Raw genomic sequence first — 21,267 nt, forward strand, 5'->3', positions numbered from 1 at the left:
TGCGGACCCCTGGCCGGGCTGGGGCGGGGCCTGGGCAGTAGTGCCCGAAAGGGGCGAGGCGTAAGTCGGGATGGTGAGGGGCAGGCCCGGCGGGAGGGCGGGGCTTAAGGGGTGAAGTGCCATTGGCTGAACAGAGAGGTGGGGCTCGGGGGTGTAACCTGAGCCGAAGGGCCGGCCCTAAGATCTTAGGGCGCCGGGGAGGGACGGGCGATGGGACCAGGTGGACGGGACACCGAAGGAAAATGGGTGTGGCCCCGGGGTGGGGGGCAGGGCGGGAGGGAGCCAAGGGGGACGGACACAAAGAGTCTCACACCTTGCACATCTGCAGCCCGAGGTCCGGTCCATGGCCCAAGAGTGGGCCGGAAAGTGGCCTTTCCAGAAGGGCTGCGCCCTGGCTGAGTGCCTCCGTTTGTTAGAGCATCCTGCCGGGCACCAAAATGGTTAGGGTTCGATTCCAGGTCAGGGCACGTAGGTTGCAGGTTCCATCCCTGGTCAAGGCCCAGGGATAAATGTTTCTCTCTCTCTCTCTCTCTCTCTCTCTCTCTTCTTTTCTAAAATCAATAAACATGTCCTCGGGTGAAGATAAAAAAGTAAAAATAATTTAAAAAAAAAAGGACTGCGAAAAAGGGATGAAGAAAACTGTCAGGACCCAACTTTGAGGAGGTGGAAAGGAGGATCGATGCTGTCAGGCACAGGTTGGTGTGGCTTCACTGGCGCACACAACTGAAAAGGAAGAAGTAGCCTAAAGGAGTATCATGCATACCCCCCCCACCCCCCGCAGGTGTGGCTCTGGGATTGAGCTTCGAGCTATGAACCAGGAGGTCATGGTTTGAGTCCTGGTCAGGGCACATGCCCCGTTGCAGGCTGAATCCCCCGTAGGAGACTGCAGGAGGCAAGCAATCAATGATTCTCTATCATTGATGTTTCTATCTGCCTTCCTCTCTGGAATCAATCCTATCCTATATAATAAAAGGCTAATTAATATGCAAGTTGTCCCCTCCACCAGGAGTTCGACTAACCAGAGGTGGGCCTGGCCCACCAACTGCCTGTGGCCCCTCCCCCATGCACGACCGGGCCTCTAGTAAAAATTTATTTAAAAATAAAAATGAGTCATTTTAGAGAGACCCTGTAGTAAAGTTGGCCTCTGGAGGAAGGGCCCTGCCTACACAATGGGGGAGTAGGAGAAGGAACGCTGGGCACATCAGACCAGATCTGCATAGAATAAAGCCACTGGGGACAATGCTGACAGTACTGACTTCATAGCTGTTATCTGGAACAAGGAGACTATGGGAGGGGACCCAGCAGATAAGGTGTTCTCAGTAGGAGAGAGGAGCAAGCTGTCCAAAGGAAAACAGCCAAGCACACAGGACCTGGCACAGGGTGTCAGGGCTGGAAAAGAGGGTGAAGGGCCAGTGTGACTCAGTGAAGCATTGGCTGTTGCATCAAAAGGTCCCTGGTTTGATTCCCGGTCAGGGCACATGTCTGATTTCGGGTTTCATCCCCTGGTTGGGGTGCGTGCCAGAGGTGATCAATCAATGTTTCTCTCTCACATCAATGTTTTTCTCCCTCTCCCTAACTTTCTCTCTAAAAAAAAAAAAAATCAACAAAAACATTTTTAAAAAATAAAAAGAGGCCCTAGCTGGTTTGGCTCAGTGGATAGGGCGTCGGCTTCTGGACTGAAGGACCCACCCTGACCTGGCCCACCTCCACTCCACTGACTCACTCCAGGAGCAGTCCTCTCAAGCTAACTCAAGGCATGGTTCTCCTGAGTGTCCCTTAATCTTGGGACACTCAGGATCATCTGAGAGAGAGGCACCCACTTCCTCAGGGTGGATATAGCTAAGGTTCAACCCAAGACTAGGCCAGACCTGCCTGCTCCTGCTCCTCAGGGTGTGGCCCCAAGCAAGTGCAAGACACAGCAGAGGCACTCTACTGCTGGCAGAAATTAGTCCCTGACCTCTCCCACTTGCACCATCCTCAGGGAGCATTCCAGGAGCAGCTGATGGCACTCAAAGCAGGATCAAGGTCCAGCTTCTGTCCCAGTCCCAGATCTGCCCTAGGAGCCCAGACCCCCAAGAAGGAACACACAGCCAAGAGCAGAAATCCCTGCCAGTTGTCCCCACCAAAGCCACTATCAGAGAAGCAGGCTGGCGAAGCTTTGGAAGAGGAAAGTTAAGTCCAGGGAGGTGAAGAGTCCAGCTAAACCATTCAGGAGAGGGCAGAGCTCTGGCTTCCTAAAATCAGAGACCCTGGGCCTGGAGTCTTGGCCCCACCTGATTCACCTCCATTCTTCACCCTGCTGCATGGCCCGCAGGCCACCTGTGTAGACAAAGGCAAGGACTTCCAAGACTGAAGGGGGAAAAATCAGGGACGTTTCTCCCCAGCTCCTTGCCTGTGGGTCACTGTGGCCTCTACCAAAGGTCACCGCCTCTCTCAAGGTCATCCTCTCTATGCTATCCTTCCCAGGCTCCAATGATCATCCCTCCCTTTCTCCAGGAGTGTGTGACTACTGTTGGGGTTTCCTACACTCTGCTCCCACCTTTGTAAGTTATGCCCTTATTATACCCTCAGACTGCCCCAACTGGAGTATGTCCTGTTTTCTGCTGGGACCTGGACTGATACAACCACCTGCCCTGAATTTCCAGGATTGCAGTCATCAGCCCCACCACTGGTCAAGCAGTCCTAGCTCCAGGCATGGGTAGACCAAGGTGTCCCCACAGCCCCCTGCTACCTCCAGTCCCAGCCAAGTGTGAGGTCACTCTCTGTAGGCATTTGGTCTGCAGCCTACTGGCCAGCCTTCCAGGATTCTGAGTCCAAGGGGCTCAAGTCAGGACCTCATTACCCCAGATACTCCTCCTTTATGACTTCACCCACTGAAGTCATCTGGGAGACAATGCTGAACGTTCCACCCCAGAGTCTGGGCCTCTAGGAGGCAGGGACAGCAGGCCAGGCCAGCCTAGAGGACTATCCGTCCACAGTGTAAATGAGGACACTGCTGGCCCATGTCTTGCAGGGATGTAGAAGGCAGCCTCAGAGGCACTGGGTGCTCCTGGCACCATGGATGATGCTGCCATCCTCAAGCGACGAGGCTATATCATGGGGATAAATTTGGGAGAGGGCTCATACGCAAAAGTCAAATCCGCTTACTCTGAGCGCCTAAAGTTCAATGTGGCGGTCAAGATCATCGACCGCAAGAAAGCCCCCGCAGACTTCTTGGAGAAATTCCTTCCACGGGAAATTGAGATTCTAACCATGCTAAACCACCGCTCCATCGTCAAGACCTATGAGATCTTTGAGACATCGGACGGCAAGGTCTATATTGTCATGGAGCTTGGGGTTCAGGGTGACCTCCTTGAATTCATCAAAACCCGGGGAGCCCTGCACGAAGATGATGCTCGCAAGAAGTTCCACCAGCTCTCCTCCGCCATCAAGTACTGCCATGACCTGGACGTCGTCCACCGAGACCTCAAGTGTGAGAACCTTCTCCTTGACAAGGACTTCAACATCAAGTTGTCTGACTTTGGTTTCTCCAAGCGCTGCCTGCGGGATGATAGTGGCCGACTGGCACTGAGCAAGACCTTCTGTGGGTCGGCAGCATATGCGGCCCCCGAAGTCCTGCAGGGCATCCCCTACCAGCCCAAGGTCTATGACATCTGGAGCCTGGGCGTGATCCTCTACATCATGGTCTGTGGCTCCATGCCCTACGACGACTCCAATATCAAGAAGATGCTGCGCATCCAGAAGGAGCACCGCGTTAACTTCCCGCGCTTCAAGAGCCTGACCAGTGAGTGCAAGGACCTCATCTACCGCATCCTGCAGCCGGACGTCAACCGGCGGCTGCACATCGACGAGATCCTTAGCCACTGCTGGGTGCAGCCCAAGGTCCGGGGCCTGTTCTCTGCAGCCATCATCGACAAGGAGGGGGAGAGCTCAGGGGTCCGTGAGCCCTCAGGGGTTCATGAACCCTCAGGGGTCCATGAACCCCCATGGGCCCCTGAGCCTGGCTCTGACAAGAAGTCTGTCACCAAGCTGGAGCCCCAGGAGGCACAGCCTGAGGTGAACCCAGAGTCACAAGCCAAGGAGGAGATTCTGCAAGAGGTGTCGAGGCCATTGGATACCAGAAGCCCAGCCCCTACAGGGGGGCAGCCGAGCAGGGACACCGTGGAAGGGGACTCCCCGAAGCCTCCAGACACACACACCTAGTGAGCCTCTCACATGGCCCAGGGGCGGGCAGGGAATGAGGCAGAGCTCATAGCTTCGAGCCTGAGCTCCAAAAAAAAAGCCAAGGGACAAGCCATTGAAGGAAGACAGTCCCGGATGAGCCGTTATTTTCGTTTCTTTTCCCTCCCTTTGAACTTGGTAACCCACATGGTAAAAAAGCAATAAATAACTATATTAGTGCAGATTGTAAGGTGAATGTCTTTCCCCAGCTGACTGCGGTCGTCTAAGGAGAGGATCCATCCCACCACACCCCAAGTTTGGAAAATATATCCCAGTGTGCTCAGCCATGACCATGACCTCAGGCCTTCAACCAGAGCAGAGAGCTGAGTGAGGAAGATGCTGCTTCAAGAGGGAGGCTATGAGTGTGGTGCTGGGGGAGGGGGGACATGGAGAGGACAGGACCAAGGAGGGCTGCCTGTACAAGGCTACTGGTGAGGAGGGGCCTGCGGAGGGCAGATGCACCAGCTTCTCAGATTCTCTTCATCTCCCCACCTTAAAGGGCAACTTAGTTTTTCTGCTTGGTCCACCAGGGGTTCTCCGTGTCCAGCAGGCTCCCAGTTCTCAATGGCGCCGAGTCACCCCACCCTGTGGCCATTCCCTCAGCTCAGGTGAAGCAGGAGGCTCTGCTGGACAGCCCAGCCACACTCCAGGCCACATGTCCCACAGCTGTGTGGCCTGGATCTCACCCTGTTCCCCTCTAGTCCCAGTCTGTCCCCAGGGGTGATGCTCCCTGCCAGAGTAGATAAGCTGATACTGGTAAGAGACAAGACAGGTGTCCTCACAAGGCATGCCTGACCTCTGTGGCATCTATGTTCCACAGCAGGAGCAGGCTTACACGTAACATCACCAACCACCGTGCTTTGCGGGGCCCTGCTTGGCCTTTCTATGCAGTCCTCACCTCTGCTGTCATGGCCCTTTCTCTTCCCGCTCTGCACTCACCGACTTCTTGTGGACCTGCAGGGTTAACACACCAAGAGGGCAAGAGTCTCAGACTCACCCCACCCCGACACCTCCGTTTTAGGAAAACCTGAACCCCAACCCGCTGGGAGAAGTGAGACCCCGTGAGTGTCCCAGACCTGCCCACTGCAACCCTCCCCATAGTCCACTGCTCTGCCTGGCTCCACCCTCCCCACAGCCCCCTTTCCCACGGTGTTCTCATATGCCCTGCCATTGCCTCCCACAGCACCCAGTCTGGCTCCCTCTGCTGAGGGAAGGATCTCAGTGTCTAGCCTTGGAGGTCCTCCCAGGTCTGACCTCTTCCTGGCTGCCCAGCCTCTTCCCTCACCCCCACCCCCCACATACATTTTATAATCATCCCTGCAGACCTTGTCTCTCTCTCCAGGCTCAGCTGAGGGGCCATGGCCTCCACAAGGCCTCCTGGGGGCCCCTACAGCACTCAGCAGCCAGCCACTGAGCTCCACCAGGCAGGCCAGTGAGTGCCCAGGGTCCAGGCACAGAACAGGCCTTGAGTAACACTGGAGCAGTCCCCCAATTTTTTAGTGAGGACTGCAGGCTCCAGGAGCCCAGCCATGCAGCTTGGCTGATGGTGGAGTGCAATTACAGTGTACACTGAGAGGAACTGACATAGGGACATCCCGAGGAAGGCTCCTGAGCCGCCTCCTCTCGGTCCTCTCTGCAGCCTGCTGCAGTCCTCCAGGCAGCGGGCAGTGTGCGGCAAGAGGGCCTGGAGTCTCACTGCAGCCCAGCGAGGAGGTGAGCCTGGGTAGGAGGGGCTGCAGGAAGGAGCACCTACTGTGTGCTTTGCAAGTGGGGAAACAGCTCAGAGAGGGGAGACTTCTTGACTGAAGCCACACCTCCCCAGGTGGCCTCACTGGGCTCGACCCTGGCATAGACCTCCTCAGTGACCCTTTCACAAAGGTTTTAGGATCAAGACCCTCAACATGGATGCTGTGTTGCCCTGACCGGTTTGGCTCAGTGGATAGAGCGTTGGCCTGCGGACTGAAGGGTCCCAGGTTCGATTCTGGCCAAGGGCATGTACCTTGGTTGCGGGCACATCCCCAGTAGGGTGTGTGCAGGAGGCAGCTGATCAATGTTTCTCTCTTATCAATGTTTCTGACTCTCTATCCTTCTCCCTTCCTCTCTGTAAAAAAATCAATAAAATGTATTAAAAACAAAAACAAAGAACATGGATGTTGTAGCCCACAGTGCTCGCTCCCGCCCCTGCACTCTCGCCACATCATGTGCACTAGCGGTCCTTGTCCTCCTCCTCCTCCATGTGGCTAACTCCTAAGACCTCAGCCTTCCCAGCCTCCCCAAGTCCCGTCCCCAATTCTGTCCTCACAGCTCCATGTTCCCAGTGTCAAAGCACAGTCACTACTGGGCATTCCCATTCATTGGTGGGACACTGAACCTCCTGGGCTCCAGCAAGGCCTAAGTCCTTTCTAGTTCACCAATGCATCCCAGCACCTGGAACGAACCCTCAAATGCCTATGGGGTGAATGGACAAATGGGGGCTCAAATTTATGGAGAAAACCAAAGCTCAGAAGTGACCTTCCCAGAGTCTACAGATCTCTGACCCACAGGACTGCCGGTGAGACTTCTGCTGGAGGTCCTCTGGTCCAACCTAACACTCCGCCCCCAACACACCAGGAGTCCCTGCCTCTGCGTGCACATCTTGGGCAAAGCTGCCTGCTCCACATCCCTGCATGATGCTGAGACCTGCCTCCTCCACCACGTCTTCCAAGAACCAAAGAAGCCCACTGTCCGGAAAAGAGCAGGTTAAGGGGCAGAGAATCCACAACGTGGGTCCGTGGATCAGTCAAGAATGAAGACGTCCAGGAGCACTCCAGATAGAACATTTGGGGCACAGGAGAAAGTGGGGGCGGGGTCATCCTCACTCAGCTGTGAGGACAGAACTGGGTCCTGGCCTGCAAATCCTCACAGCCAGCCCCTTCTGGGACACAAAGGAGTGAGTACTGGTCAGTTAGGCCAAAAAGATCCCCCAGGAGAAAGGGACCCTCAGGGAGGCCTGGCTGCTGGAGGGCAGTCACCACTGTGGGCTCATCCTGCTGGGACCAGTCATTCCTGCCTGGCACCTGGACTCTGGCTGTCCTGCCACTGCCATCTTCCACATGGACCTCCAGACACATACTCCAAGTGCATCCATAGAGCTGTGCTCTGGGCAACATGTTACATCTGCCTGCCATGTCTTGCCGCTTGTCACCTGGTGGATGGAGCGGTGTTGACCCTCTGCATGCCAGCTCCACTGTCAGCCCCTGACCACCCACACAGAAGCAGGTCTTCCTTCGTCTCCCCTGAACACAGAGTACATGGCACACCTGTCCTGACAACTTGCTACGTGTGGGCATGGGATGCCTGTGACAGGAAACCAATGAACAGCAGGGCTTTCAAACTACCTAAGGTGTATACAGGAGGCCACATTTTCCAAAGCAGAACTCCACACACGTGCCCTGAAATAAGGTTTTCACATTGTTTCCAGGCGCAAAGGACAGTTTCAGAGACGCAAACAATGCTTTCCCAGGGTTCCAACAGCTGCAACGTGCCACTCCTCACAAAGGCCCACACTGACATAATCCACCAAGGTGCTTGCTCCTAACAGGGTGCTGGCTCTCAGCACCCAGGCTCCGCCCAGGCCCTGCCCAATCACTGACCAGCACACTAGCCCGTTGTCTCCCTCTGTCACCCAGAACCCCCAGGCCCACCCTAGTCCAGCCTCCTATTGCCTGGTCAAAGGTACTGGCCTCCACTCGTCCCAAAGCCTAGTCTCTATGCTGCCATCGCAAACTGTGACTTGGGCCACAGCTCTTCTTGCCCTGCGCCCTGCAATGGCTGCCCATCCCTCAGGGAAGAGCCCCCACTTACCTTTCCCCCCACCTCCCTCCTGTCTGTGGGACTCAGCCATTCCCAAAACAAGCCCTCTCCTCTCTCAGACTCTTTCCTACCTGGATGCCTATCACCTCCTCTACCTGACTCTCAACCCATCCTCCAGGCCTGCCCCAGTCCTCAGAGCACATCTGCCAGTCTGGGGCCTGCAGCATCCCAGAGCCTGCCTGGCCTTCCACCCCACACACGTCCTGCTCACTACAGCACTCACCCACCCAGCCCTCTACCCCAAACAGAAGCTGCTCTTGTCCACTAAGCTTAGAACCACTGCCAGCCTGGCCAGACCAGAGCAGTCCCTCCCAGACACCGCCAGTTCTGAGGACACAAGCCATAGATGGAATTTTCTCCACACATCCAAGAAGCTGCAGGAAACTAACCCTAATAAGACGGGAACTAACCCAGGGTCAGTCCCGACAGCCAGGAAAGGAAAACTAGCATGGGACTGGCATCCCTGGGCAGCCGCCACCTTCGGCCTGACTCGTGACAGGGAAGCCCCGGCAAGGAGGAGCAGGGACGGTTACCACAGTCCTAGGTGCTGGCTCCCTTAAGTGGGTGGGGAGTAAGCACTCCTGCCACGCCAGCTGGCTTCCAGGGTTCCAGGGGCCCTGTTCCCCCCGGCCCAGTTCTCACTCCCGGCTGCCTGGCTTTATGACTTCACATGCTGAAGTCACGTGGAGATAATGCTGAGCATTCCACTAGTCCAGGGCAGCCCAGCCAGACGGCTCCCCACACTGTAAATGAGGACAATGCCTGCTGGCCCACGTGGGGAGGGGATGTAGAGGGCAGTGGCGCCCGCCACTCCTGGCACCATGGATGATGCTGCGGTCCTAAGGAAAAAGGGTTACATCGTGGGTATCAATCTTGGCAAGGGCTCCTACGCAAAAGTCAAATCAGCCTACTCTGAGCGCCTCAAGTTCAATGTGGCGGTCAAGATCATTGACCGCAAGAAAACGCCCTCCGACTTTGTGGAGAGATTCCTTCCTCGGGAGATGGACATCCTGGCGACTGTCAATCATCGCTCCATCATCAAGACCTACGAGATCTTCGAGACCTCAGATGGGCGAATCTACATTGTCATGGAGCTTGGGGTCCAGGGCGACCTCCTCGAGTTCATCAAGTGCCGGGGAGCCCTGCATGAGGATGTGGCACGCAAGATGTTCCGCCAGCTCTCCTCAGCCGTCAAGTACTGCCACGACCTGGACGTCGTCCACCGAGACCTCAAGTGCGAGAACCTTCTCCTTGACAAGGACTTCAACATCAAGCTGTCCGACTTCGGCTTCTCGAAACGCTGCCTGAGAGACTGCAGCGGGCGCATCATCCTCAGCAAGACCTTCTGTGGGTCGGCGGCATATGCGGCCCCAGAGGTCCTGCAGGGCATCCCCTACCAGCCCAAGGTCTATGACATCTGGAGCCTGGGTGTGATCCTCTACATCATGGTCTGTGGCTCCATGCCCTACGACGACTCCGACATCAAGAAGATGCTGCGCATCCAGAAGGAGCACCGCGTGGACTTCCCGCGCTCCAAGAACCTGACGGGTGAGTGCAAGGACCTCATCTACCGCATCCTGCAGCCGGACGTCAACCGGCGGCTGCACATCGACGAGATCCTCAGCCACTCGTGGCTGCAGCCCCCCAAGCCCAAAGCCATGTCTTCCGCCTCCTTCAAGAAGGATGGTGAGGGCAAGTATCGGGCCGACTGCAAACTGGACACGCGGCCAGGCTCATGCCCCGAGCACCGGCCCGAGCACCGGCCCGATCACAAGCTGGGGGCCAAAACCCAGCACCGGCTGCATGTGGTGCCCGAGAATGAGGACAAAATGGAGGACAGGCTGGCCGAGACCTCCAAGGCAAAAGAACACCATGTCTCCGGAGCCGGAGCCGAGGTGGGGAAGGCAGGTACCTAGGGTGCAGATGGCTGGGGGGCGTGGTGCACAGTGGCGCCCACGTAAACTAAGTAGGCAGGTAGGAGCTGAAGAAGGCACAGGTGCAAGGAACAAGTAAAATCTGTCAATTAAACCACTATTTTGATTACGTTCTATTAGCTTTCTTCTACTTGGTAGCAAAGACATTAATGACTAACCAGCAAATAAACCACAAAGTGTAAACAAGCATTGAGAGTGCCCCCTGAGGAGTCTTTCTCTCCAGGACTCAGCCAACCACCCTCCTTGCGGCGCAGCGTCTCCAGCATAGGGGTCCAGGGACCGGGGCTCAGGCATAAGTCCTCAGGTGCAGCACAGCACTCTGACCCCATCCCACTTCCTCAGACAGCCCTTCCTCAAAGTTTTCCTCCCCCTTCATCCTCCAGGCAGGCAACTCCAGCCAAGACCTCTGACCTGCACCCCCTCCACTGCATCCTGGTCACCCCACACAGCAGCCCTATCTTGTCACCCAGGGCACACTCCCAATAGGCCAGCCACGTACTGGAAGTGGTCAGCACCTGGCCTTAGGTGGGCTTGACTGGACGTCTCTCTCTGCATCTCACTCACGCCCGCTCAGACCTCTGCTTTCCCATTTCCTGGGGGCACCCTCAGGCCCAAGGCCACTCTTCCCCATGCGGGAAAAGTATCAAAACCCACACTTTGCAGTCCCAGACCTTGGTCCAAGCTCACCCGCTAAGCCCACCCCAGTCCCCTTGGTGGGTCACAGGGCACAGCCAGGACTTGGCCCCTGGAGTTTGCAGGAACTCACCGTCGAGGAGTGCAGGCTGACAGTGTCCAGAAGGCAGCAGGCCCTGCACCAGCCTCCGGAGGCTATTGGCACTCAGGAGGGCAGAAGAGGACCAATGCAGGAGGACTCAGGAAGATGGCCTAGTGCAAGGGCTGGGTGTGCTCGAAGCAGGACTCCAGTCTGAGGGGTTCCAGGTCGCCTCCCTGAGCAGCGAGCCCCCAAGGGCACAATCTGACCCCACTTGAGGCAGAAGAGACCCATTTGGCAAGCAGCCATGGTCTTGGGCCCCCCAACTCCATGGGAAGCAGCTGGTCCTAGACCTTCTGGGGGTTGGGCACCAATACACTCAGGCTGCCAAGCCAGTGCTGGCTGGTGGTATAAATGGTGCTGCATGAGGCAGGCCCCATTGCTTGACACTGTGGCCCAGGTTACTGTTACCTGGGGCTACTACTGGTGGGAGTGACAGGTGAGATTGGTGACTCAGCATCCTAAGGGCTTGCCAGGTGCATGTTCCCCCACCTCAGGTGCAGCACAGCACTCTGACCCCATCCCACTTCCTCAGACAGCCCTTCCTCAAAGTTTTCCTCCCCCTTCATCCTCCAGGCAGGCAACCCCAGCCAAGACCTCTGACCTGCACCCCCTCCGCTGCATCCTGATCACCCTACACAGCAGCCCTATCTTGTCACCCAGGGCACACTGGCCAGCCACGTACTGAAAGTGGTCAGCACCTGGCCTTAGGTGGGCTTGACTGGACGTCTCTCTCTGCATCTCACTCACGCCCGCTCAGACCTCATTTCCTGGGGCACCCTCAGGCCCAAGGCCACTCTTCCCCATGCGGGAAAAGTATCAAAACCCACACTTTGCAGTCCCAGACCTTGGTCCAAGCTCACCCGCGCGGGCGCATCATCCTCAGCAAGACCTTCTGTGGGTCGGCGGCATATGCGGCCCCAGAGGTCCTGCAGGGCATCCCCTACCAGCCCAAGGTCTAACCTAGAGTTTGCAGGAACTCACCGTCGAGGAGTGCAGGCTGGCGGTGTCCAGAAGGCCCTGCACCAGCCTCCGGAGGCTAATGGCACTCAGGAGGGCAGAAGAGGACCAATGCAGGAGGACTCAGGAAGATGGCCTAGTGCAAGGGCTGGGTGTGCTCGAAGCAGGACTCCAGTCTGAGGGGTTCCAGGTCGCCTCCCGGAGCAGCGAGCCCCCAAGGGCACAATCTGACCCCACTTGAGGCAGAAGAGACCCATCTGGCAAGCAGCCATGGTCTTGGGCCCCCCAACTCCATGGGAAGCAGCTGGTCCTAGACCTTCTGGGGGTTGGGCACCAATACACTCAGGCTGCCAAGCCAGTGCTGGCTGGTGGTATAAATGGTGCTGCATGAGGCAGGCCCCATTGCTTGACACTGTGGCCCAGGTTACTGTTACCTGGAGCTACTACTGGTGGGAGTGACAAGGTGAGATTGGTGACTCAGCATCCTAAGACTGGCAGTGCTGGAGCATGGGGGAGCTGGGGAGGGGGCAGGAAGATGGAGACAGTCCTGCCCCATCTGAGCTAGAAACCAGGTGCTTAGAAGTCATGGTGAAGCCACTGGGAAGGAAGCTCACACAGGAGTGTGGCCTGACACCTATGTAGGACCCATGCAGTCCTGGGCCCAGAGCTCCAGGTGAACCCTAGAGGCTGAATTCCCAAGGGCTCCGTCCTTCCCTCAGAGGAACAGAATTTGAGGTGGGGGTCACAGGGGACCAATATGCTGTGAGCTCAGCTCAGGTTTTAAGCCCAGGAGTGCCACAGAAAGCAATGCAGGTGGACTCAGGAAAGGTGAGACACCTAACCCTCCAAGCGTATCTTCTCCCATAATCCTGAGACCTCGATGCAAGCAAAGGGACGGCCCTGCAGACTGTGCTATGTGTTCTTTAATTCCTGTTAAATAGAAATGGGCAGGGGTTCCATAGAAAAAAGTACCAGCAAAGCCCTGGGATGCATCCAAGGGCCATGGGGTGGGTCCTGTGCCAGCCTGTCTGTGACATGGCACCTTTCTTCTATGGCTCCTGGGACAGTCACTGCTTTTGGCCCGGGCCTGGGTCCCCAAAAGGCCGGAGTCCTCTGCTGAATGGACAGCTGCCCTGCAGGCTCCACAAATATCCCGTGAGCCCAGCCCGGGCCTGGCCCTAGAAGAAGTCTGAGGCTTTGCGCCGGGCAGGGAGCTGCAGCAGGTTGTCTGTGATGGAGGCCGGGTCCTGGCTGAGGGGGGTGCGTGTGGCCGAGCCAGGAGCTGGTGTGCTCGTCGGGGTCTGGGGCCCGCCGGCCGGGGTCTTGAGATGGGCTGAGCGTGCTGGGGACGGTGTGTAGCTGGCCCGCAGGGCCCGGTCTGTGTACTTGCTGGCTGTTCTGCTCACAAGGCGCTGCAGGGCTGGGGACATGGCGGGGCTCAGGCCTTTGGGGGTGAGGCTGGGATAGAGGGGGTGAGCAAGAGAGGTAGATTAGGCCTGATGGTGCACCACCAACAGGGCCTGTCACAGCTCCATAGGAAGACACATGGGAGACTCATGGTCATTCTGGGCTGAGGACATCAGTGACCTGGCATACAAGTGTGGCCAAACTTGAGGTGGAGTGCTGGTGCTGCCCTTGGCCATGGGGCTGGGGTAGACCCCAATTTTCTCTAAGGGGAATGATGACGTCCATGGTCACAGGTGTGACAAGAGCTCATAGTGGGACAATAGGCCTTACGGTACCTTTTAGGGATGTGCCTGAGAGGCTGAAGAAAAAAACGAAGGGGGCCCCCACATCCCGGTTCATACAGGACCTCACTCCGGGCCAGGGGAGCTGCCACAGGACCCATCGAAGGACACCTGGGACTGCCCTGAAGACCGAATGTCCACACTGTTGGGGGTGGGGTTGAGTGGGAGCAGGGAGAAACCCCATGAGGGTCAGACAGCCCTCACCTGGCCAGGTTCTCCGTCACTCTCCGCAAGGCCTCCTGCTTCTTGGCCCGGTTCTTGGCAGCAGCCTCGTTGGCCATCTTCAGCCCCAGCCGCTCCCTGCGGCCCGGCTCCAAGATCTACAAAGTAGGTGTGTGGGTGCTCACTGAGCTGGACAGCCCCTCACTGCTGGAAGGGCTGACTCTTCCCATGGCCCCCACCATCTCAACAACCCAACAGCACCTCTCCTAAAAGCCCCTGAAGGCTTCCAACTGGCTAGGCGGAGCTGCCCACCTGCCATCACGGTGCTCTCAAAGCCAGCACTGCTGAGTTAGGAACCTCACAATCTTTTAGAAAAGAGGGTCTTGCCAAAACCGGTTTGGCTCAGTGGATAGAGCGTTGGCCTGCGGACTGAAAGGTCCCAGGTTCGATTCCGGTCAAGGGCATGTACCTGGGTTGCGGGCACATCCCCAGTGGGAGATGTGCAGGAGGCAGCTGATCGATGTTTCTAACTCTCTATCTCTCTCCCTTCCTCTCTGTAAAAAATCAATAAAATATGTTTTAAAAAAAAAAAAAAAAATAAAAAAAAAAAAAAAAATAAAAAAAAAAAAAAAAATAAAAAAAAAAAAAAAAATAAAAAAAAAAAAAAAAATAAAAAAAAAAAAAAAAATAAAAAAAAAAAAAAAAATAAAAAAAAAAAAAAAAATAAAAAAAAAAAAAAAAATAAAAAAAAAAAAAAAAATTTTTTTTAAAAAAAAAAAAGAAAAGAGGGTCTTGTTTTAATCTGCTTCCCTCTGATTATCTTTCTGTCTTACCAACTTTCTGTATTTCTTTTGAGAACTTCCCAAAATGTGTCCTTGGCCTATTTTTCTAACAAGGTGCTTACCTTGGTTTTTTGTTTGTTTAGCTTTATTTACTCATTAGAGGCCTGGTGCACGAATTTGTGCACAGGCGGGGTCCCTCAGCCTTGCCAGCAATCAGGGCTAATCGGGGCCATCTCACCCAGTCCTTTGTACCTTGAAATCATATTAAATATTGACCACTATTTTCTTCTTATTGTTTTATACTTATTGTTTTCCTACTTAACTTTTCCAAGTTTCTGGAATACAATCTGCTATACAGATTAAGAACCTAGTTTACTTCATTTCCAAATTACTACTCAGCACAATTTGAGTTACCATCTCTAACACACCCTAAATTCTGACTTGAACTGAGGTTTGTTTCAAAATGTTTCTTCTTTTCTATTGACCTGTAGGTTCTAGGACCAGTGACACTCTTCTGACAGATCTATTGCTTTAGTATCGGACAGGCTCCTGTCTTTCCTCTCTCAAATTTTCCTTGCAACCCAGAAAAATGTCAGAACCGAGGTATGAAAAACCTCTGTGTACGTACTGTCTAGACACGCTACCTCTCTGAACTATCAAGGCAACATGAACTGTACTACACTGGGGAGGCCACACGGCAGAGCCCACACCCTGGGGGGGGGGGGGGGGGGGGCGGGGGTGGGGGGGGGACGGGACAGTCAGTGGTGTTCTCCTGTGGTTTCTTTGAAAGCTAAGTTACTCCTGGTTATTCTAAATTTCTGCTGCTACAGTGAGTGATACCAGTTTTTTTTGTTGCATTTCAAACTGATCATTGCCAGCATTTAAGGGACTGGTTCAAGATGACTGGCCCAGCCTTTTACGCAGGCCTTCTGCATCAATCCCAGACTCCACGCCAATGCTTTGGGGAGTCAGAGCAGACGGGGTAATCCTGCACTCTTTGTCTCTGTGACAACACCAACCGCTGTCTCTCCGACCTCCCGGCAGCCCACAGTCGGTACAGGCAGCAGCCAGCACCCAGATAGCAGGACTGCATGCTTCTCCTCTCACACTATGCCAGTGACTCAGTTTCCCCAACAAGCTGCGTGTAGACCAGAGAACCTCATCTTCCCAATACCTCTCTGGGACCCCACCTGCTTGCCCATTTGCCCACACCATCCTGGGCCACCCCCATCTCTGCAAGAAGCCTCTCTGTGGAAGTGCACAGCCCTTCTGAGGACATACACCCCATCCCACAGAATGCTGGGGTTCCGAGACCCTTCCCAGCCCTCAGACCTGCAGCATAGCCCGAGCTCCGGGTCTGCCTCTGGGACCACCGGTCATCTCTGGGCAGCCCCATCCTCTGGGACTGCAGGCTCAGAGGAGCCACAGCCATTCCCTGCCTCGATGCCTTGGCCCCACCCCACCAGTTCCTCCTTGGCAAAACCATCCATCCACCCACACCTGTCTTCACTGCCCTGGCACCACTGAGAAGTGCAGTGCCTGAGCAGGTGTGCGGCCTGGCACGTGGCTCGGCCCACTGGTCAGTTCTGCTTTGACAGTGGCAGCTGGGCCATCCTCTGTGCACTGAGCTGTAGGTGCTCAGAAGACCACACATCCACTTGGGGTCCCACCTGTGCTCCCCTCACCACAACTCACCTTGAAGGCTGGCCCTGGTGTCCTGTCCACGTAGGGGGTTTCTGATCCTTCAACTCTCACTGGTGTGTTCTCAACCTCTCCCCAGGTCATCAACGGAGACTCGTTCACACCTACAGATGGAGAGCCCACAGACACCTCAGGCTAGGGGACCCAGGTGGGAGCACAGCCTGGGCCCTTCCCCGCAATGAAGTCCCCCCCATCCACCCCAGCTAACAAACACCAAGGCTGGCATCCTTCCACAGGACTCTGGAACCCTGGCTCTCTGCCCTCTGAGAGGGAAACAAGGCCACCATGGGCCCAAGGCAGACCCAAGCCCCTACAGCCAGGCTTAGGGGAGCTCCCTAGAGAAGCTGGGCCGGGTCAGTGAGGTCCCCTTCCTACCACAGGGCACCCCAAGGGAAGAGACACTCAGGGGCTTCCAGAGATGCCGTATCTCCCAGAACCCTGGGCAAACCCCCACATGCCCTTGCCTAGAGCACAAGGGCCAGTGCATGGGAGGACAGAGGGACAGTGTGTGTACTGCAAGACCGTCCCCACGGCTCACACACCTCTGTGTGAGGAGATGCAGGGCCCAGAGGCCCCTCCTTACAGTGCTCTCTGGATTTAGGTTTGTAAGCACGGTGCTAACATGAGACCCAGAAACATTACCCTAGGACTGAGGGGGCATCCAGCCCCAGCCCAGGCCAGTGGCAGGAGGCAGGCAGCCTGAGAGAGGGACACGGGCTCCTGCAGCTCCCCAAGGCCTATCCTGCCCACCCCACACAGGACAGGCACGGCCCTTCAGGCCCCAGGTGTAACCAGCCTCCTGCAGACAACAACTTGCCTTCCATGCACATCTACATAGGAAGATGTCTGCCTGGCAGCCCACTGGACTACACTGCCCTCACTGCAAATCAGGCCCCAGGCATCCCCCTGCACCCCTCAGCGTGCTCACCACACCAGTCTGTCCAGCAGAGCCCCAACACCCCTGGTTCTGACAAACTCAGTCTGTCCTGCCCAGCTTAGGGCGAGGGACAGACCACCCGGCTAAACAAACCAGGTCCCACACATCTCAGGTCGGGTCTCCTTATAGTCCAGCCCTGTCCCTGTGGATGGGACACTGGGTCCCTGAGTCACACAAGGTGAGGGACAGTCCCTAGGGGAGCGCCAAGAGTGGCCAGGACCAGCCGAGCAGCCCACCTCCCCCCAGGCCGTCCACAGGTGGGCCAGCTTGGCAGCGGGCGCATTTCTCACCAGGGGCAGGAGAAGGGGTGGCAACAAATCCAAATCCGCCCACTCGAGGAGATTCCTGGGGGATCAGCTCCTTGCCATCGGGGCCCACTTTGCCCTGTTTGTGCTGGAACAAGCAGAGAGAATGTGTCAGGAGGCCCACAACCACTCTCTCCCACGGCAGATGGGCAGGTGCACAGGAACAAGTAGAAACACTTCCCAAGCCCCGAGGAGCAGAGCCGGGTCTCTGTGGCTGGTAGCCCCATTGGGGAAAAGTAGGGAGGCCCCTGACCCCTGCAAAGACCTTGAGGACCTGTCAGAGCAGGCCTCCAAAGAAGGGCGCGCCCCTCTGTCTCCCCCTCCATGCAGGGTGGGGCTCAGCCACACCCCACCTGGGATATTTCCAGGGGCTACATTAACTATGGGTGCCTGCGCTCTGATTTCTTCCCATAAGGCCCCTGTAAGAGCCTCCAGAGCAGTCTCCCCACCTCCTGTCTCCCACCCTTCAACTCCATGATCACCAGAACCGCCGTCACACGGACTCCCACACTTGGAAATCTGTGTTTGCCACACCAAGCCCCCCACCACAGCCTACCCCCTCCTTACTTACCCCCTCCCACGCTCAGCCCTGCCTGGTGCAGGGAAGCAGGTCTGGCCAGACTGGCCTGGCTCTCAGCAGCTGACTTTGTCTCATGCCCTTGCCCCCCAAGGGAGCTGGCACTGATCTGGACCCACAGAACGTGTCTGACAAAACAGAGCCCCAATGGGAGACCACATGGGTCGAGGACACACAGGACGCTGCCACACAGGGGCCCCAAATACTTCTGCACTGCTGAGCGCTGCCAAGCCCAAGAACTCAATTAAGAGGAATAGTCAAGATCAAAGAAGTCATTTCTGCCCACAGCCAGCCCGCTGCTGGCTCCCGCCACTCACCTGGGCATTGAGGGCAGCAGCCTGCTGCAGCTGAGACCTGCTCAGGGCCTGGCTGAAGGGGTCCCTGAGGAAGCGAGTATTCTTGTGCACCACCTGCCGGGGCTTCTTAAACAGCTGCTCCTCATCAGGGACGCCTGGCAGACCAAGGAGAGATGGCAGCAGGTGTCAGGGGGGGTGCTCAGGGCCTGAGAGAGGCCACATCATTCCCCGCTGAACAGACACAAGGAGCCTACTTCAGTCTCCACATCACAAAACCCGAACAAAGCTGGGGAGAGCCTCACTCCCTCGCTGACTTCCCACACAGACCCACCTGCCCCAAACAGACCAGGACCCCTCGGAGGCCCAGAATACTAGGGAACAGAGACACACGCCTTGGAGGCTGAATCCAAACGCCCAGCCCTGCCCACGCCGCCTGCTCACCCTCTGGGTAGTACATGAGGGAGTTCTTGGCCTTGTATTTCCAGGTCTCTACACCAGCCTGGCTGCTCTCAATGGCTTGGTGCTCTGCCGACGGGAGTGCAAGATTATCTTTCTGCCTCTGCATCACATAAGGAAGAGCGAGGGTCAGAGCATCCTAGGCAATGTGCCCTGGCCCTGGGACTTGGCCACCCCAACAGAGGGTGCTGCTGCCCCTGCACCCAGGCATACCTTCTCAAACTCCTCCTCGGCCTGGTAGAGCCAGGCATGGCGTGCCCGGCTCTTCTCCTTGGCCACCTCCATGATCTCCTGGAAGGAGGCGTTGTCCTCGCTTGTGTACCGGCTCAGGAAGACATCCAGGCTGGGCAGGGGCTCCTTCTCCTCCTCCTCTCCAGCCTCTCCTGCTCAGGGGTAAAGGGAGGAGGGGGGTGACACAGAACCATAAATGGCACAAACACCACTTTGCAGTCTGTGGGTTCCGGGAACTGCACTTACCTACAAGCAGGGCTAGAACTCTCACACCTGATCCTGGGTCTGGTTCTGAGAGCCCACACTGCCAGACAACTCCCCACCCGGGGGGCAGAATCAACCACCCCAAGTGCCCAGGGAGCCTTCAGTGGCTCTCCTCATCTGCTGGATGCCAAGTGAAGTGTGCGATCTGACTCAGACTAGAAGGGGAGCACCCACGCATTAGAGAAAGAACGTGCCCCATCACGCACAGGTTTGCCCAGGGTCCTGGGAGATATGGCAGCTCTGGAAGCCCCTGAGTGTCCCTTCCCTTGGGGTGGGGTGCCATCAGTGACCCAGGTGGGGGTGAGCCCGGAGCCCTGCCACCCACTGCAGCCATCCCCCCAAACCAGGGTACATTCCAGCTAACAAACACCAAGGCTAGCAGCTGGCCCTCTATCCTTCCCCAGGATTCTGGAACCCTGGCATCTCTGCCTTCTGGGAGGGAAACAAGGCCACTATGTGCCCAAGGCAGGCCCAGGCCCCTACAGCCATGGGGCTTAGCTTAGAGGAGGGGCGCTCCCTAGAGAAGCTGGACTGGGTCAGTGAGGGCCCCTTCCTAGTGCAGGGCCAGGATAGTCTCCTAGGGGTCACTGACCATGTGACAGAAAGAGGGCACTCACCATCACCATCCTCCAGGCCCTGGCCTCGGCCCTGGGGCTTCTGGCCCACCACTCCAGCCCCTGTGTGCACCTCAGGGGTTTCAAACGTGGCTGGAGTCACATCTGGGGAAAGGGAGGAAATGGGGATTAGAGCGAACCTGAGGCAACAGTCCAGAGATCGATCCCGTCTGTGCCGCCCACAGGAGTCCTCTTACAGGGCGGCGGGGGCTCTCGGGACATCTTGCCCAGAGCAGAGCCAAACTTGATGGCAATCTGGCGCATCCGTTCCAGGTCTCCATTCTCCTCGGCCTCCAGATATTCCTTCTGTGCCTGCAGCTTCTCCACGTCAGGAAAGAAGTCCCTCTGGATGACTGTCTGGAGGCCCTGTCAGGAGACATCAGAGAAGAGTCAGAGCTGCCATCCAGGCTCACCTGCCTCTGTCAACTGATGCACACGCTAAGGCCACTGCTGACCATCCGCCTCCCCACCTCTGTCCAGCCCAATGCTCCCGAGTTTAGGGGCATTTTCTGATGAGGACAACGTCCCTGCCATGGTCGGGTAGCTCAGTTGGAGCGTCCTCCCAATGTGCCAGGGTTGTGGGTTTGATCCCCGGTTAGGGAGTCAACCAATCAATGTATAAGTGGGGGGAACAATAAGTCCATGTTTTCTTCACTCTCCCAAGTCATAATTTTAAAAAATAGCATTTTAAAAAACATCCCATGTGGCTGTTAACATCTAACATTACTAAATGCTCCTCTGATTTCCATGAAGCTGTTCTCTCTCCCTTATTAACTGGTCATTCTCATTCTCATCTTCTGGCCCCACTTCCATACCTGCTGGACCAAGGTTTTCATCAGGTTGATGCAACTGAAGCTGGGGAGAAGGCAGATTGTCACCTTCACTCCAACAGTGAGCTCCTGTTTCCAGTGTAAGACCTCAGTGACGTCTGGGTCCTCCTTTACCTGGATGACTTCAGCCACTCCCCCCACCACCACTACCACCAGCACGAATTGTGATCCCCAACCCTGCACCTCCAGCCAGACCTTGCTCCTCAGCTGTACATTTGTGCACCCAGCTATCCACTAACGCCCCCTGTCTGTACAGCCTAGAAGCCTCCCAAACTTAACCGGTCCCACACCAAACACATCCTCCAATCGCCTCCTCTTGCCTGTTTGCAGTAGATTTCAAGATGCCGCCACAATCGCAGGACTCCCAGCCTTTGCACTCGCCACTGCCGCTCTCTGGAAGGTCCTCTTTGCCACTGGCCTTCCAAACTCACTCACGCGTTCATAGAAAACCTTGTTTCCCTAATCCCCCACACATACAAGCAGCGCTGCCTCCTCTCTCGCCTACAACACTGCTTCCTCCATCACGGACACCCACCCCCTCCTGCATTGTGCTTATTTGGCTCTCGTACCGTCCAAACCCCAAGGGCAGGGACTCGGGCTGCTTCACCTCGGCGAGAGGAGGAGA

The 21,267-nt window shown here is 56.3% G+C and overlaps 3 protein-coding genes across 3 annotated transcripts in view; 2 read left to right on the forward strand and 1 right to left on the reverse strand.

The window, feature by feature from the left end:
- TSSK1B (testis-specific serine kinase 1B) overlaps positions 1-4,406 on the forward strand; it is a 5,129-nt gene extending 723 nt beyond the window's left edge. The window contains exon 2 of the mRNA XM_014547128.1: positions 1,982-4,406. Within this exon, the coding sequence (XP_014402614.1) occupies positions 3,058-4,203 (1,146 nt within the window). The 5' untranslated portion in view covers positions 1,982-3,057 and the 3' untranslated portion in view covers positions 4,204-4,406. The remainder of the gene's footprint in view (positions 1-1,981) is intronic.
- A 1,899-nt stretch (positions 4,407-6,305) lies between these two features.
- TSSK2 (testis-specific serine kinase 2) lies at positions 6,306-10,156 on the forward strand. The gene has a single exon (XM_014547129.1). It carries the CDS (start codon positions 8,895-8,897, stop codon positions 9,987-9,989), a length of 1,095 nt encoding a protein of 364 aa, XP_014402615.1. The 5' UTR covers positions 6,306-8,894; the 3' UTR covers positions 9,990-10,156.
- A 2,488-nt stretch (positions 10,157-12,644) lies between these two features.
- Positions 12,645-21,267, reverse strand: part of DGCR14 (DiGeorge syndrome critical region gene 14) — an 8,890-nt gene continuing 267 nt past the window's right edge. Inside the window, exons 2-10 of the mRNA XM_005875528.2 lie at positions 20,010-20,178; positions 19,816-19,917; positions 18,917-19,086; positions 18,689-18,806; positions 18,269-18,402; positions 17,360-17,462; positions 16,127-16,236; positions 13,692-13,807; positions 12,645-13,197 (exon numbers count right to left, since the gene is read on the reverse strand). Coding sequence (XP_005875590.1) covers positions 12,918-13,197; positions 13,692-13,807; positions 16,127-16,236; positions 17,360-17,462; positions 18,269-18,402; positions 18,689-18,806; positions 18,917-19,086; positions 19,816-19,917; positions 20,010-20,178 — 1,302 coding nt within the window. The 3' untranslated portion in view covers positions 12,645-12,917. The remainder of the gene's footprint in view (positions 13,198-13,691; positions 13,808-16,126; positions 16,237-17,359; positions 17,463-18,268; positions 18,403-18,688; positions 18,807-18,916; positions 19,087-19,815; positions 19,918-20,009; positions 20,179-21,267) is intronic.

The sequence above is a fragment of the Myotis brandtii genome, unplaced genomic scaffold, assembly GCF_000412655.1.
Source record: "Myotis brandtii unplaced genomic scaffold, ASM41265v1 scaffold463, whole genome shotgun sequence".
NCBI classification, from domain to species: domain Eukaryota; kingdom Metazoa; phylum Chordata; class Mammalia; order Chiroptera; family Vespertilionidae; genus Myotis; species Myotis brandtii.